Raw genomic sequence first — 17,819 nt, 5'->3', positions numbered from 1 at the left:
GACAGGGAGGAAATGTCATCCTTAACGAGAATGTATTTATCTTAAGACGTAAGGAAATCCCAGTCCTGTTTATTGTTATCACTCTGGGGTAGCTCAGGTAGTGGATCCCGTTGCTTTCTTCAGTTATATTTTCAGTGTCTTAAACTTATCGCTTCAAGTTCAGTGGTCCCGCGTGCTCACTTAGAAATTGGATTTAAATTTCCCCTAATGCGAATAAGCCACCTGGTCAGAAGTACTGTGCACTATTCTGAAATAAACGTCATAAATGGAACAGCGACCAGAATTTTACTGCATAGTTTTCAGTAAAGCATTTAAAGTAATTGTTCTCGCCAAAAGTGATGTCAGAACGAAGATTTTCTATGATATGTCTTAAAATATTCAGGTATGTGTAGAGGCACTTCACACATTTTGGGGTCTCAGTACATTTATCGTGCTCCAGTATAATTGGATACGAGGTTTATGAACCTGGGATATCAGAATGCAGAGGGCAAGGTAGGCCTTAATTTAAACATCATTAGAGTCAAACCACTTGTCATAGTCTATTCTTTTTTTCCCTATCAGGGTCCGATAATTTTTCCATAGCATAAATATTTCCCACACAGTGCTGGAAAACAACGGATCCTTGAATACCAAAAAAAGACAACTGCAATACAGAATTATCTAAATATTTCTCTCTAAATTCTCCTGACACCCGTGCAAAGACTGTAAAGTGATGAATATTTGGTTTGTTATCATTAGAGCACGGATTTCCATATATTATCAAATCTCAAAATATGCATGCATTCGTGCACTATCATATGGCAAAACATGCACAATAAAGTGGAAAATATGCACCATCAAAAATAAGTTCCTTTTCAAACATTGTACAACAACTACTGCAATTTCTCCAAATTGTCTTGATTTAAGCTCATAAGTTTATCTGTCAGCATATTCTTAAACACAGAAAATAATCTTTCTTCATTGCAAGAAGTGATAGGTGCATACTTAAATGAAGACATTCGGGACAAAGTAAGGTCAAATTGTATGTCTTTTGCATTTTCACCACAATCCGTCTTATATAAGTTTGACAAAGTCAGGATTTGAACAGATCACTTTGATCGACCTATCTCTAGCTGCCACAGCTACTTCTCTGTGCGATGATTGCAGACACTTTCGAATGTCCTCAGTAACTATTGCCTGCTGTGATAACAAAGACATGCGATGAGTGGGAGTTCCGGGTAGGAAATTCCAGGATAACGGAAGAAGGTTCAGTGCAAAACCAATGTTTGTAAGCTGCTATCTCAGTAACATGGCGTCACATTACTGTGATACAAATTTTAAGCAGTCAACGAGTAATGCACAATTTAAGGTTCAATTTATAGCAATGTATAACTGGAGCATTTTATTCCTAAGAATTACAGAGATCGACGTGGGGACTTCCGGCTTACGTCAATAACAGATACGAAAGTGCTAGGTTAATTGGATTACAGTGGAACCTCAATTCTCCGTTTTTGGAGGTACCACGAAAATAAAACTTACAACACGAGAAAACTGAAAATCCGGGAATGAATTAAAACCATCAACATTTTGGCTAAACATCTCAAAAATGAAATGGGTATAATTATAATCTTACAAACACTCCCAAACCAAACTACAGCCTCAATGGGCCTTTGCCTGCCAAGCGACCACTGCTGAGCCCGAAGGCCTGCAGATTACGAGGCGACGCATGGTCAGTGTGCGGAATCCTCTCGGCCGTTGTTCCTGGCTCTCTACACTGGGATCGCCATCTCACCATTAGATAGCTCCTCAAATAAAGGTACAGTAGAAGTCCGATATAGCGAGTACGGCGTATAACGAGAAGCCCGTTATAACGATAACTTTTGTCCGTCCCTTCAAAATTCCTATATTAAACTGTGTATTATCATTCGGTTACAGCGAGAATCCTATCACTGACGCATCCGTTATTACGAGCGATCATGCGCGCTCGATTTTTCCGTTGCCGATATTTATGCTCCCAGCCGTTATACTGCATGCGATCGATCATCTTCGGTACCGTATCTTTTTCTCGCTATGCCCATCAGCGAGCTCCCTCGTTGACATTCAAAGGCAATGTCGGATTCGATTAGTAATACCCGTCGACTGCTCTTCCGCGAGGAAAATGAGACATGTTTTCGTAATAAATGCGTAAATGTCAGATAGCCGTTTTTAACTCGTTAATGATAAACGCAGAATAAACGATCGCTTAATTTTAATGCTAAATACCGCAATTAAGTAAGAATGAGATGGGCCTACACCTCAAGATATGGCAAAGTGCGTCATTGATTACGAGGTTCGTTTATATTTTCTCGCGTCCGTTAAATTACGGAAGGGCTATTATGTAAATTTATAGCGAGAAGGTTATAATTTCTCTACTTCCGCTTGAAGTATGTTTTCATCATACATATAGTACAGATAAGTTAGGATATGTGACGCTATTTGAATAACAAAACTGAAATGTTTGCCACAAAATGCGATCGATCATCTTCGGTACAGTAAGTTTTTGCGCTATGTACATTTGCGAGCTCTCTTGTCAACATTCGAAGGCGATATTGGAGTCTATTAGTAATACCCGTCGACTGCTGTTCTCAAAAGAAAATTCGAAATGAAAGAGGATAAGACGTTTTCGTAATAAATGCGTAAATAACATGGCCGATGGCGATTGTTAACTCGAAAAAAATAAAGGCTGAAGTAGACGGTCTCTTAATTTGAATGGTGTACCTGTACCTTATACTGAAATTAAGTAAGAAAGTGATACACCTCAAGATATGGCAGGGTACTATCACTGATTTCAGAGGACAGTTTATATTTTCTCGCGTCTAGTTAAATTTCGGAAAGCTATTCCCATGTCAATAATTGACATTATTTTTAGCGAGGATGTTATCATTTTTCTCTACATGCGTTTCAAATAGGTTTCCATGATACATATACAGTTAGGTTAGGTGACACCGTTTGAAAAAGAAAACTGGAAAGTTTGCCACAGAAGCCTCTGGAGTAATACCGTATTTCTTTGAATCCAAGACGACGTTTTTTCCTCAGAATATCGTGTGAAAAATCAAGGGTCGTTTTGCATTCGATGGCCTGATAGTAATGAACACCACTGGCAACTACCGCAGTAACCAAACCACGCTGTTTCTTTTCACCCCTCCCCCGCACGCGCGCGCTCGCACACAAAACTCGTCGACAATAAACGACAGCCTCTTTATCATAGGCCCAGGCCTACACCGCTAGCCACGGCGACCGGTCGTACAGTGCCTATGTGTAACGTCACTGGATCTTGGAAAATAGTGAAGGGAGAATGACATTCTATTATCCTCTACAAAAAAGGATTTCAAATCTGCAGTATGGCATCAAAACATGCGAGCCTACGAATTCTTAAAAAGGCCACGGCTATCAGTAGCAGACTTATAACGCGTCTGCTGTACCTGACGCTTAGTAAAATTAAGTTTTATAGACAGCAGGAATATTTTCGTGATGGATCGTCGTATTGTAAATGTTACGGAGTTTTTCCGTGGTAGGTAGAGGTGAAAGAAGGTGCGGGTGTGAATAGGTCTCCAGCTACGAAAACAAAATTAATTTAAAATTTAACAAGGTTATATTTTCTTTTAAAAACAAAGAAATAACAAGCATGGCAGGTACAAAGTAGCAAATCAAAAGGGCAGTTACAATATTTACAGGAATTGGGCTTCGCGCCCTGATTTTACACTGCTTGGGCAATCAGCTCAGTTTTACCCCAAACACGAGTTTTAACAGAGGGGCAGAAAACCCCATTCATACCTAGGAGCCCTTGCTCCAAATTACACAGAAAAGCCTCCACGAGGCATATAACACTCAATTTTCAAAAGAGCCACTCGCTCTCAAAATTTAAGCCTCTCCCAGGCCACACCAAACTCCACCTTCAAGTTGTCCTCAGCGGACATAAACACAGGGGTAAAATACCCAATCTACTGAGGTCTATTAAATGAAAAGCAGGTTAATTAAATGACCTCTAAAATAACAATTTGAGAGGAGGCGAACTTGCACTCCTAATACACTTGTTTTTAAAAAAACCTAATCTGGCTCTAGGCCACTAATGCAAGGGCTAATCCCATACTACCGAGGTGACTTTAGAAAAGAGCAATTTGTTTTACATTAACGAAGAATAGGTTGAGAAAATAAGTTCACCTCAAAACAATAAGAGTGGGAGCTCGAGAGGGTTAGCACTCTCTATCCCAGAAGGTAGCTTAAAAGAGAATAGAAGAAAGATTGTTACATTTTAGGAAAAGGTTACATGGTGGAACGCTTCGCACCCGCCCCGAGAGTTAAACTGCTGAGCTAGCAAAGAAAGAATTTATTAATCGGCCATTACCTTATTGATGACCGCTGCCGAGGAAAGAGGCGCTTCCCGCCTCCTGCTATGTACTTTATACACTGAAAGATGGAACAGAAGTGGCCCGGAGACCCTAAACTCAGCAGTTTAAATCCTCTCGCGGAAGTTTCTAGGCGTTAGGGGAACGAAAACACCCGCCCACAATTACTTTATTGGCTAGGGTACAGAAACATATCCAAGATGGGGGAAGATACATCGGATTGGTCGGAAATTACTAAAAGAAATTCGGGATTGGATAAATCTAAAACAAGGGGGAAAAGAGGGGTATACAGCCAACTTAAACAATAACAGAAAGAAATTTATCAAGAAACAAACATTTGAAATAAAAATTTCTCCAACAAAATAGTTCTTTGACTCCGCACTAGGGTGCACTATTGTTGATCTTCAGTAGTGTCCTCTAGAAGAGAAAGTTCACACTTCTTACTTCAAGCGAAACAAAAACACATCAAAAATGACACAGTTCAAAAACTCAAAATTTTCCACGTGGTGACATCTTCTGAGAAGGTAAAGAATTAATAGCGTAGATAAAGTTCAGACTTCCTCCAGCAGAGGAGTTTCAACTGGCGCACATTTTAAATTAGCGGAGTGGAGGTGTACCTCCCGGTACAGTAAAGATACGTGGAACAGAATTGCCGGAAAATTTTCAACGGGTTCTCGTCGATGTTATGATGCCAATTTTAAGTTAATGGCTATTAAACACTCGAAAATATATAATTGTGCAACCGCAAGAAAATACGGCATAGGCCTAATTAAAGCCCATATTCGGCGTTACCGTGAAGACAAAGATAGCTTAAAAATGCGTCCTGCACAAAAAATGCATTCAGTGGCCCGCAACAAGGACGCTTTAAAGTTGAAGATAAAATTGTGAGGTATGTGCACAAAAATGCATGGGCGGAATTGCCAGTCCGCGATTAAGACCTATACGTCGTTAGCCGCTGAAGTTGGCCGAATCTGGCAAGCAAGACGTGCGTGTAGCGGCAGCCAGTTATATCTGACGCTGAGTGAAAGTACCGGTAACAGTTTTATAGTGAGCAAGAATATTTTCGTGGTGGATCGTCGTATTGTAGAGACGCGTGGGATGTGTATTGCCGGCAAGTTTTCAACGAGTTCCCTTCCATATTATGATGCCAATTTTAAGTTAATGGTTATTAAACCCGCCGAAATAAAGAAAGCATAATTGTACAGCCGCAAAAAATACGGCATAATTAAAGCCAATGTTCGGCGTCTACAGTCTAAAAATGCGTACTGTATAAGAAAATACATTAATATGATTTTAAAAAACACTTTTTAAGCCTGATTATTTTTTTTGAAGGAAGAAGTTGGAGTCGTCTTGGATTCGGAGAAATACGGTAATATATATTTTTCAGAATGAAATTAAACACACAATTTCACGTAGTATCGGATTTCGAAAAACAACAAACAAGTGTGGATATCCGCGAAAACTTTTCCCGACTTCTTTAAAAAATCGCATATAACTATAACAACAATCCGTTATAGTGAGTAAATTTTTCGCCATTATAAATTCTCGCTATAACGGACTTCTACTGTAATCACGTGGGCTGAGTGGACCTGGAACCAGCCCTTATATCCAGGTAAAAATGCCTGACCTGACCGGGAATCGAACCCAGGCCATCCGGATGAGAGGCAGGCAAGTTAGACAGCGAAACCTGCATCAAACAATTATCGGTACGCGAGTTCACTAACTCGATACTTTATGTTCAGTTTTACAGGGGAAACTTCGTCATTTTCCAGTGAAAACTTCTTTCAGTTCAGCAACTTTAATTAGCCAAACTCTTCGAAAAATATAACAACGCCAAGTCAAATGACAATCGACCACAAGTAGTTTTTAATTCTCTCATCTAATCAAATAAAGCACTTTAGATACAAAACCGCCCAACATGATGGCGAAATCCCTTCTTTTCTTTTTCTTCCATTGTAATTTAATATACGATTCATAGTCTTCGTCAGTTTCTGGAAATATTGTGCCATGAAAATTAGGCCTACATCGACTTTTAAAGGTTATGTTGAACTCGAGAACATGGTTTTGAATGAATTATATTCAATTCTGCCCGTCGGTAATAAGTATTCAATCAAATTGGAAAGAGAAAAAATATCATAACTTCGGAAATTACGGTTATTCGTGACCTTGAGCTCAGCTGGAAAGCGCTCTCGCTGCGCATGTCGCTACGAGTTGGAAATGATATAAACCATTTAAACGTAACGTGCGCAAATAAAACGACTGCGGTTTTTGACATTTTAACACGGAAATGTAAAATTCCCAGTCTTACATTAGGACCAAAACAGTAATAGGCAATCCCTAGACCTCCCATGGCTTTTTGTAAGGTGCAACATCTGTTCTGGTCTCGATAACATAATCTTGTACGATAATATTAAAATACTAGATTTGTGTTAAGGAGAAACAGTTCTGATTCCTGCCTGAAAGCACAGTGATTATACAGTGCCCTGAGGAAAGAGCCGAAAACCTCTTCGGCAATACAATCGAAAAAGTAAAAATATAAACATCTAACCCTGGATATAATGTGGACGCTTTATAAGAGCGAACATTTTAACAAAACTAGTTCAGTCTTCAAGTAGAGCAACAATATTGTTTCTCACATGAAACCCCTTGATCATGGTCCTCAATCACTACTGATCTGCATTTAGGGCAGTTGCCCAGGTGGCAGATTCCCTATCTGTTGTTTTCCTATTGGATATTATAACAGTTTTAGAGACATTTATCCCACTTCATTTTGTGCGCCACCAGCAGTGCATGACGGCATTTGGTAATCATGCGCCAATGTAATGCAGTCGTGTTCCACCAGTGGTACATGCAATTTCATGGTCAATGAAGTAGATTTTGAAGATTTTTAATCAGATACTGAAAGTGATAGTCATTGGATACCTTATGAGTGTGGTAGAATAAAGTGAGGAAGAACGAAATGATGAAGAAAGGAGTGACAGTGATCCAGCACAAATGGTAGTAAGTGCTTTTCATAATATAATCATGTAAACAATGTTTTTGGAGTGGACTGACTTGAAAGCCTTGTGTGGGGAATTTCCTTTTTCTGGACAGCCAACGCTGCAGTATAATTTGGATGTAGCAGATCCTGTACCAGTACATAAGTAATTTTTAGATGATGAAATCTAAGATGTAATTTTTTTAGAAACCAACGTAGATGCACAGAAATATGCTGCCTCCACAAGAGTAAAAAGATGATCACCATAGGTTGAATGGAAGGACTACACGAAAGAAGAAATAAAGAAGCAGGTTCTTGAGTTCCTGTGATAATGGGCATTGTCCTCTTCACCAAAGAAAAATGTCCTGGTCTATGAATCTTACGTATGGAAATGAGGTTAAAAGAAAATAACACAGATTTGACACCCTGCTGAAATGAGGTTGTGTAAAGAAAACTGTGAGACAGATTTGACACTGCTGAAGTGCATGCATTTCCATAATGAGGAACCAACCATTGTTGAACCTTGCCTAGCAAAAATCAAAACCTGTGTGTTCTTACACTATGAAGTAAATTTGTATTTGAATTTAATAAATCAACCCTATTATAACTGTATGGAATTTTGTTGTCTTACAACTTGTTTAAATAGATAAAATGTTATGTTTGCGTAAGTAAAGGGAGTTATTGAATGACAGTTATTTACAAGCTTTTTGTGCACCATTTTTTGTTATATCTTGTAATGTATACAATCCTAATAACGCCGAAGCATTACTCTAATTCCTTGCACAAAACGCAGACTGCAATATAAAGCAACATGTATCTCTAATCACATTGTGTGCCACCAGTGGTGCACATCGGAATTTTGGGAACTCAGTGGTTGTTTACAATTGGGCTGAATGTGTTGTGTTTTTCTTGTAACAGTATTTGATGACATTCGTCATTCAGAAACATCTATTGTAGCAATTTATTGCACAACTAATATATCAAATTTGGTATCATTTACTGTTGAAATGCACTGTCTCTCCTTACAGCTGTTGTGGCCACACTCTGCTTTATGATTTCCGAGATTCTCGAATCAATACCACCTGAATGTGATACTAAGATGGTCACTTATGCAAGTTCACTGCCAGCCGCTTTTCCAGTACACTACTTGCTCTAATTATCGCAATGACGGGACGTTAACCCCAAGATCCATGAGTATGCCTTAGCCGTCCTTTCGTGAGATATTTTATTGAAAAACGCTTGATAGAGGATTTAGCATTGATGGGACTGAAATTTCTGGACGGTTGATCCGGGAAAATTTTCTTCGAGGCACGGATAGTGCAGGATTTTTACAACATGATTTAATTACGATGCTCGCGGGACCACGTAATTTGAACGCATAATCCGGGAAAACTTAGTTTCCGGGAATGGATAATCGAGGTTCCACTGTATAGGACTTCTACCGTATGTACTAACTTTGGTTGTAACATAGGATGCCAGGAATACATTCTGTCTGTCTCTCAGTAACAGACATACTGTATAACGTGGAAAAATGGTCCCAAATTCTGCACACCAACAAAGGTAATATCGTAGAATTTAACATTATATATGCGCCAAAGTCAGAAGGAAAGTCTTATTATGCAATATTAAGTGTCCAAATATTCGCTGTCAAATCCAAAATCTTCAAAATATGCATTATGCATGAATTTTCTCAAATAAAAGGCCAAAACATGCAAACATGCAGGGAAAAAGAACAGTTATTTGGAATCGTCAAGCCATAAAACTAAAAACTAATATTTGCAAAGTTTGAGTAGTATAACCAGCTTATTTAAAAACGTGCATTGGCATGGAAATCCGGGCTCTAGTTATCACTCTTACTAACCCACACCCAGTCACTGTTTTGCTTCTGCACGCAGGGCTTTAGGTATGATTTCAGTCACTAGTATCGCATGAAGTGTGTCTTTCACTTAATATCTGTTCTTCAATATTGTCATAATCGCAATCCCCATTCTCCGAATCACTATCTAAAACACTTTCAATTAACTCAGCAATATCATTGCTGTCATTGGCATTTACTATGCCTGGAGGCATGGTTAGGAGACTGACTGACTGTTCTTAGGAGAGCTGGCAAGCCGCATTCCTGTTCTATTCATAGAAATTCACGAAAGGGGGAAACCCTTGCAGCGGTGATAAAAATACAAGCTAGTACATAACTTAGCTTGTAAATGTCTCATCATTTTAATTGAAGGCCTGGTCAATCCTTGTGTGAACATCACATCAAGTGATTCAAGGGTGTTAATGAACATAAACAGTGTAAAAGTTGAGTCTAGTGAATGTGCAAGGTTTAATACATCAAAGCATTTGGAGTGAAATAATTTAGTGCCGACAGAAAAAATACCTTTTTGTAAACTGTGCTAAGATAAAGTAACGGCAAGGAAACTATTTCATGTACAACAGCACTGCTATGCAGTGAAATATAAAAACACCGGGCGAGTTGGCCGTGCGCGTAGAGGCGCGCGGCTGTGAGCTTGCATCCGGGAGATAGTAGGTTCGAATCCCACTATCGGCAGCCCTGAAGATGGTTTTCCGTGGTTTCCCATTTTCACACCAGGCAAATGCTGGGGCTGTACCTTAATTAAGGCCACGGCTGCTTCCTTCCAACTCCAAGGCCTTTCCTATCCCATCGTCGCCATAAGACCTATCTGTGTCGGTGCGACGTAAAGCCCCCTAGCAAAAAAAAAAAAAAAAAATATATATAAAAACAGCAGCATCTGTCGACTAACTGCTTGGCACAACAGACAGATTTTGCTCTGTGCGGCTAAACCTTCCATGTTTTCTAGTCTCTTGCTTTCCTCAACAGATTTGTATGAACTGGTTGAATTCGCTAACAACAAAGTGAACAGTCAACTCTTCAGAAACTTTTAGGGAATGTACACAGCAGATGCAGTTCCAGAGAAAGAAACACTGAGAAGAAACTATCTACTATGCACTTAGAAAAAGTAGTTGTGTGGGCAACAGTAGCAAGTTGGATCTGTCGACAAAACTATGAATGCTTGCAAGAGATGCATTGCAAGTATAGTAGTTGGTACGCTATTGGACAACCATCCTGGAGATTCTTTTTCCTTTTAAACTTCATTTTGAAGTTCTGGATGCAGCAAATCATTCAAAAATAACAGTACTTTTTGACATTGCTGTGACAGACTAAGGCCTGTAAGCTCAAATGGTCCACCTGACCTGCCTTGCTCTTGGTTCGAGTAGAATTGCTGAGGATATGTATATTTGCAATTTGTTGTACATTACACTGACCCAGGCAGGTCTTGTAACAATAGGATAAGGAAGGACTTTGAAGGAAGCGGCGGTGGTCTTCATTAAGATGCAACCCCATCATATTTGCCTGGTGTGAAAATGGGTAACTGCTAAAAAAAAAATCTTCTAGGCTGCCGATAAATGGGGATCGAACCCACCATCTCTTGAATGCTGGCTGACAGCTGCGTGACCCAAACAATCTAGCCAACGTGCTCGGTAGCCGCCAAGGAAATGTAGCAACATTTTGCGACATTGACAGGTTCATATCAAACTTAAAGAAAATATTCATTAAGGCTTCACTAAGGGTGACAAAGTTTAAAGAACATGTGCTTTTGTTCCCCTCTTCCTCCCCAGCCAATACTTACTCGATGGGGCACATGGTTGAACACAGTAGAATATTATTGTGAGAACTACGAAGTTGTGAGACAGATTGTTTCCCGTTTTACAGTAGTGATATGTCCTCGATTGTTCTGTGAAGAGAAAACTGTACAAAGTGTTCGTGGAAATAACTTACACGCTACAATGTGCAAAATCACTGAAATTTTACAAGGCACTGGAAATGACATGAATGACAATGAACCTCATCTAAGCTGCATTGACTAGACTGTATTTAAATACACACCCGTGACATTGTGCGAAGTTGACAGGAGCTCATCTCTGTACATGAAACTACTATACTTGACAACTGGAAAAGATTCCTTTTTGAGAATGTATTATTATTTATTGATACAGCCACCTGTGGTCCATGTATAGACAATCTTCCTTCTGTCACGCAGACTGATACCTATCTCTTTACACTCTCACCAAAGATTCTTGAGTCTTTGACTTCTTCCTTGCTCTTCCACAGAGATGTTCCGTGGCTCAGCATGTTGCTCTTCAGATGCATCCCTCACTCCTGCAACCTTCTTCCTAAATGATGTCCTTTCTTTTATATCTTCTTCCTTGATACCTATTTCTGCCAAGTCATTGTGCACCTGTGTAAGCCATCCCGGTTGTTTTTTCCACTTTTCTTGCAGTAGTAGTATTCTTTTTGCCAATCTCTCAGGGTTTATTCTTTTGATATGTCCATAAAACGTCGGTCTCCTTTTCCTCATCAGTCATGATTCTTTCTACTGTCTTGTAGAGCTCCAAATTCTATCTATGTGTTTGGATCACTTGTCGACTTTCTTGGGCCTATGATTTTTCGTAAGAATCTTCTTTCTCTTTTTTCAAGGACTGGGTCAGCCATCCTCGTCAAGGTTTCTGCTCCATAAAGGCACTCCGTTCTAACCACTGTGCAGTAATGTTTTAACTTGGCCTGAATTATGAGGGACTTGGACTTACAGGTGTCATGACAGTCTGAATGCCAGCTCCATCCTTCTCACCCTCTCCTTTAATCCCCCCTTTTCATCTCCATTGTGGGCGAGTTTTCTCCCAGGGATTTACATTTTTGCACACGCTGGATATCCCCATACAGTGTAACAAGTCTGTCCGTGTTGCCTTTTTTTAAATATAATACATAAATGCTGTTTATTTTTCGAAGGAGTTTCTTAACCCTGTTTTGACTGCAACATTTTGTAGTTCTTCAAATTGTTTCTTGGCTGTTCGACAGTTGTCTGTAATAAGAATGATGTCGTCTGCGAAGGCAAGGCAGTCCAACATCATCGCTTTCTTTCCACAACCTATCTTTACCCCAGTCTTTATTCCATTTTCAGTCATTCTCAACCTCCATTCCATAATAACTTTTTCAAAAATGCAATTAGAGTAGTGGAGAAAGGCTGTCTACTTGCCTCAAACCCATTTTTATCACAAACGGATTTGAGAGATCGCCTATAAATTTGACTTGAGAAAAGGTGTTTGGCCATAATTCGACAATCTCTTACAAAGATTTCGCATCCAATCCAAACTCCTGCAGAACGTTCTTGAGCACTCCGCGATCTATGGAATCATGTGCCTTTTTGAAATCAGCGAAGTTTAAGATTATCCTCTTCTGAGTTCTCATTGATCTTATTTTTATAAGTGATTTTAGAATATAAATCTGCTCAGCACATGAACGCCCTTTCCTGAACCCGGCCTGGTACTTGCCAGTTTGTTTGTTTAGATGTTTTTCAAGCTTCCGCTGCAATGCTTTGGATAGGATTTTGTGTGGTATAGGAAGAAGGGAGATACCTCTGTAGTTGTTGACGTTAGTTTGGTCCCCTTTTTTGTGTAAGGGATGAATGAGTGCATTCTTCCGATCACTTGGTATTTCTTCTTTATCCCAAATTAAAGCAAATAATTTTAGAAAGCCTATTAGGTGACATAGTACCCTCTTTGGATAATATAAAGAATTTTTAGGATGTATCTGCCAGCATATTTCTTGCTTTTTCAGTCCTGAACATCCAAACCCTTGCCAATGAAATGTAGAATAATGTTGTTCCAGAGTTTATAGTTATTGTCTTGAATGCATTATAGATTGACAAGTGGGTTGTTGTAGTTCAAACATACAAGTATAATTTTTGAAAAAAAATAATTGTAGATTTAATTTGAATTTTGTTAAAGTAACCCTTTGCTATAAGAAAATGCTGGTTAGTACATTTTAACAATCTGTTACAGTTATTACAGTGTTTTTCTTTCTTTTTTTTCTTTCTTTCTTTCTTTCTTTCTTTCTTTCTTTCTTTGTTGTGAAAGTTCATTGACAGTCTGAATGGAATTTGTAATCACTTTTTTTTCATAGAGAGCAGATTTCTTCTGTGGCTGCAACTGGTGGCAGTAAAGCTCTTCAATTAGTAGAGAAACTTATATCCGTTACACCTACACCAAAGAAACGAGATCAAGAAGTTATGAACAGACGCTCTGCTTCATCTGTTCCAAAGGAGCTATTTCCAGTTAAGAAGGAAGAGATGGTATGTAGTAGTGTACTTTCTACTTCAGTTGGTAATTACATTGAAAATCTGTGTCATACCTAATCAGTTTATATACTGAGTTTATAAGTTAATTGGACAATGATATATGTCCTATTTATTCTCATAATTCATACCATCACCTGTTTTTCTCAGTTTATATTAGGGTAAAGAAAACCTTTTTCATATTTTTGGGCACCTGTTTTCTCAAGCATTTCATGGGCACTTTCAAGATTATTGCTAAATGTAGGTGTCAAGTATCAGCCTTTCTGTTTGAGAATTATTGTATTTGTAAATTACAGTGCTAGACTGGTTCAGTGTGTAAGTCTGCACTGACCTTTGCACATTAACTCTCTTTGTTGTTTATTATGAAAATGGGTAGAAGGGTGGGTGGACGGATGGACGGACGAAAGGATTATTTTAAATTTTACCATTAAGATATTAGTTCATCTGAAACACACCGAGTCATATGAGAGTAACATGTTGTCTATTGATGATGATCTATAGTATGAATCGGATGTATGCAGGTCATGAAACATCTACGTAGCCAAAACTATCAATAATCGAAGATGAAATATTTTAAGGATATCCCAATGTTCTTAAAGTTTGCATCCGTCCTTAAGGGCGTTAAATGGGGAAATCTAAAAAGAAAAAGAGGAAAAATGTTTACTAATCAATGTCAATGTTTTTAATATTTTAGAACTTTGTTAATTTGTATAATGCAACCTGTACACAATTGGAACATTCCTATCAAGTTTTTAAAGTTAGTCTATTCTCATTATTTCAGAAGACTAGTGTCAAGTGAAAATTCAAGTATTTTATTGTGGACTAAAGTGTTTTACAATGTATTTATGCACAGTTCAAAAACATTTGGGGAACATTTTTGTAACTTCTGGTATGTGAACATTAATTTGGCAGATGGGGTTCCAATGGTCGTGCAGCATACCTTCAGCCCTTAGCTACTCGGGGTATGTCAAATCGAAGTTATACTCCATCTGTAGGCGTAGCAATGCCTTAAACTGTCAGGTGACCCCTCAAAACAAAGTGAATGGCGGTGCGTCCATGTGTTGTGAGGTTCACAGACTACTGCTGTCATTTGAGCACATTGTACATCAACCAGCACATTACACGAGTCATCTTAAAGAGGTTCAAGTCGCAAGGGCCATCACTTTGATCCAGGAAGGGTGGACTTTTCGTCGTGTTTCTGTGGATCTCAATGTCTCTCCGTCAGTTATTCAACGCTTGTGGAATCGCTACGAGACAGGCCAGTTCACAATGAGGGTTGGACAAGGTCGTGGACGCATTGCAACCCCACAGGATGACCGATTTCTGACCATCTGTGTGTTGTGGTGTCATTCAGCAACTGCTAGAGAACTGCAACAACACATCAGGAGGGTCACTGGAGTCACGGTGTCTGACCAGACAGTAAGGAAGAGGTTAAGAGAAGTGTCCTTACGACCCAGACGTCCTGTTCAAGTGCCCCACTTAACGCAGCAACATCGCGCAGCTCTCCTTCACCCGGGCGAGTTGGCCGTGCATTTAGGGGTGCACAGCTGTGAGCTCGCATCTGGGAGACAGTGGGTTCGAACCCCACTGTCGGCAGCCCTGAAGGTAGTTTTCTGTGGTTTCCCATTTTCACACCTGGCAATTGCTGGGGCTGTACCTTAAGGCCACAGCCACTTCCTTCCTATTCCTAGGCTATTCCTGTCCCATCGCCGCCATAAGACCTATCTGTGTCAGTGCGACATAAAGCAAATAACTAAGGTTAAGGTATGAGTAGGTTCCCACCTTCCAATACTTATCAATTTCTATATAATAGGCTTATTAATTACATAATATAAACCATATAATCTCTAGTACATGTTTCGTTCCGATTATGGAACATCTTCAGCTAAAATTTGATAAAATGGCAAGACAATTAAAATACATTGATGTTGTGATGATACAAAAGCTAAAAGATATGATAAAATGGCTCGAAGATTAAAAACATATGATAATGATGATGAGATAAAGTTCATTCATGTTGGTTAAAAATTCAACAATTCAACACTGACTTGTTGAATTTTTAACCAACATGAATGAACTTTATCTCATCATCATTATCATATGTTTTTAATCTTCGAGCCATTTTATCATATCTTTTAGCTTTTGTATCATCACAACATCAATGTATTTTAATTGTCTTGCCATTTTATCAAATTTTAGCTGAAGATGTTCCATAATCGGAACGAAACATGTACTAGAGATTATATGGTTTATATTATGTAATTAATAAGCCTATTATATAGAAATTGATAAGTATTGGAAGGTGGGAACCTACTCATAACTTAACCTTAGTTGTGCTGAGCCAATACGGAATAAATATGAGATTTATAAGCTATAAAGCAAATAGCAGCTCGCCTTCTGTTTGCCCGTACCCACGTCAACTGGCAACTCTGCCAATGGAGAGCTGTGTTGTTCACAGAAGAGTCCAGATTTCCTCGGACACAGCGTGATGGATGTCAACGTGTATGGAGATGCCGTGGTGAGCAATACATGCCAAATGTTGTCCAGCAAAGATTCTGTGATGGTGTGGGGTGGCATCAGTATTGATGGCCGTACGGATCTTGTCGTTGTCCGCGGTAATCTTATTGCTGCAGGGTACATCGAGCAGATACTGCTACAGCATGTGTTTGTTGCTGCATATGGTGTTGGCCCTGAATTTGTACTCGTGCATGACAATTCCTGGACTCGTGTAGCGCGCATCACCAGAGCGGTCCTGCGAGAACTGGACATTCAAGTGATGGAATGGCCAATCAGCGAGTCCCGACCTTAATCCCACCGAGCATGTGTGGGTTAGGCTTAGAAGTGTTCGTGGCCATCCTGTTCCACCACAGATTCTCCAAGACTTCAAACAGGCTCTCATTGAAGGATGGGACCTAATACCACAACGTGACCTCCGTCGACTTACACGGAGCATGCCACGTAGGTGCCAAGCTGTTTACATGCTCGTGGGGGACATACACCATGCTGAAGCTCTCCAACTGTGATACAGATCCACACTGGAGGACTGTTATCACTTTTTCGCTCCTATTTGTGACATTTCAGTTTGTGTTCTTAAAGTGATCGCGAATCCATCAATGTTCTTTTATATACTTCATCAGTAAAGAATAAAGGTTTAGTTAGTAATATACCGTATTTACCCAAATAATCCTCGCCGTCGAATAATGCCCGCACCCTCATTTTAGGAAGGCTCATTTTGAAAAAAAATGAAATGAACTAAAATTCCTTCCATCGAAAGAGCAACGTAGGCATATACAAACATTTAGTATTACTCCACGAGGTCCACGTGTTCTTTAGGCAAATATGAACATGTAAGATTATGGATATAGCTGCTTTGCCGGAGATGATAAAAATACATTATCACTGCTATGAAATATGTTTTCCATGAGTAAGTAGGCCTATTTACGTGACAGGTATTTCATTAATCTGACCTTGCACTAGGCTGGATTCCCTGTAGGTGGGAAGATTCATTGTCTTTTGCACCACTAGAATCCTCTCGTAAATTACTTAAAAATTCATCACACACCACGTCTAAAACACTTGACATGCGGTCGCTTTTTACTTGGTGGTGGATAATTTTTTTCATGCAATGTAAACACTTGAAACAGATACACTGGCGCATTCTGATGTTCGTCGAAAACACTTCTTACGCATGGTCTCTTTTTACATTCTTACTAACAAATGGTGTATAACATTTATACAAGGTTTATACATTGTTTATGTGAAATTAGTTACTAATAAACCGTGTATAAACCTCTTGTGTATAAATATGTTATACTTATTCATTGAATTGCTTATACAGACCAGGACCCTTGTATAAGCATTGTATAACAGCGAGTAGCAGAAGGAAACGAGTGAGCAGGTCATTTTCGTGGTATTTACTGTCTGGGGTAATAAAATCATGGTGAAATATTCGACTTGTACATTCAAGGAATGTACGATAACGTTGATCAGTCAATGAAACTTTGTCAATCAATGAATACTGATCTGCATTGAGGGCAGTCGCCCAGGTGGCAGATTCCGTATCTGTTGCTTTCCTAGCCTTTCCCTAAACGATTTCAAAGAAATTGGAAATTTATTGAACGTCTTCCTTGGTAAGTTATTCAGTCCCTAACCCCCCCTTCCTATAAATGAATATTTTCCCCAGTTTGTCCTCTTGAATTCCAACTTTATCTTCGTATTGTGATCTTTCTTACTTTTATAAACGCCACTCAAACTTATTCGTCTACTAATGTCATTCCACGCCATCTCTCCGCTGACAGCTCGGAACATACCACTTATGATATAGAT

At 39.2% G+C, this 17,819-nt stretch overlaps 1 protein-coding gene across 4 annotated transcripts in view; it reads left to right on the top strand.

Moving 5' to 3' along the window:
- Positions 1-17,819, top strand: part of LOC136864010 (uro-adherence factor A) — a 639,417-nt gene that overhangs the window by 492,487 nt on the left and 129,111 nt on the right. For all 4 annotated transcript variants that reach the window (XM_067140507.2, XM_067140506.2, XM_067140509.2 and 1 more), the window contains one exon: positions 13,322-13,490. In XM_067140507.2, coding sequence (XP_066996608.2) covers positions 13,322-13,490 — 169 coding nt within the window. The remainder of the gene's footprint in view (positions 1-13,321; positions 13,491-17,819) is intronic.

The sequence above is a fragment of the Anabrus simplex genome, chromosome 2, assembly GCF_040414725.1.
Source record: "Anabrus simplex isolate iqAnaSimp1 chromosome 2, ASM4041472v1, whole genome shotgun sequence".
Taxonomy (NCBI): domain Eukaryota; kingdom Metazoa; phylum Arthropoda; class Insecta; order Orthoptera; family Tettigoniidae; genus Anabrus; species Anabrus simplex.
The sequence above is the reverse complement of the archived record's forward strand: the minus strand, read 5'-3'. Positions and strand labels throughout refer to the sequence as shown.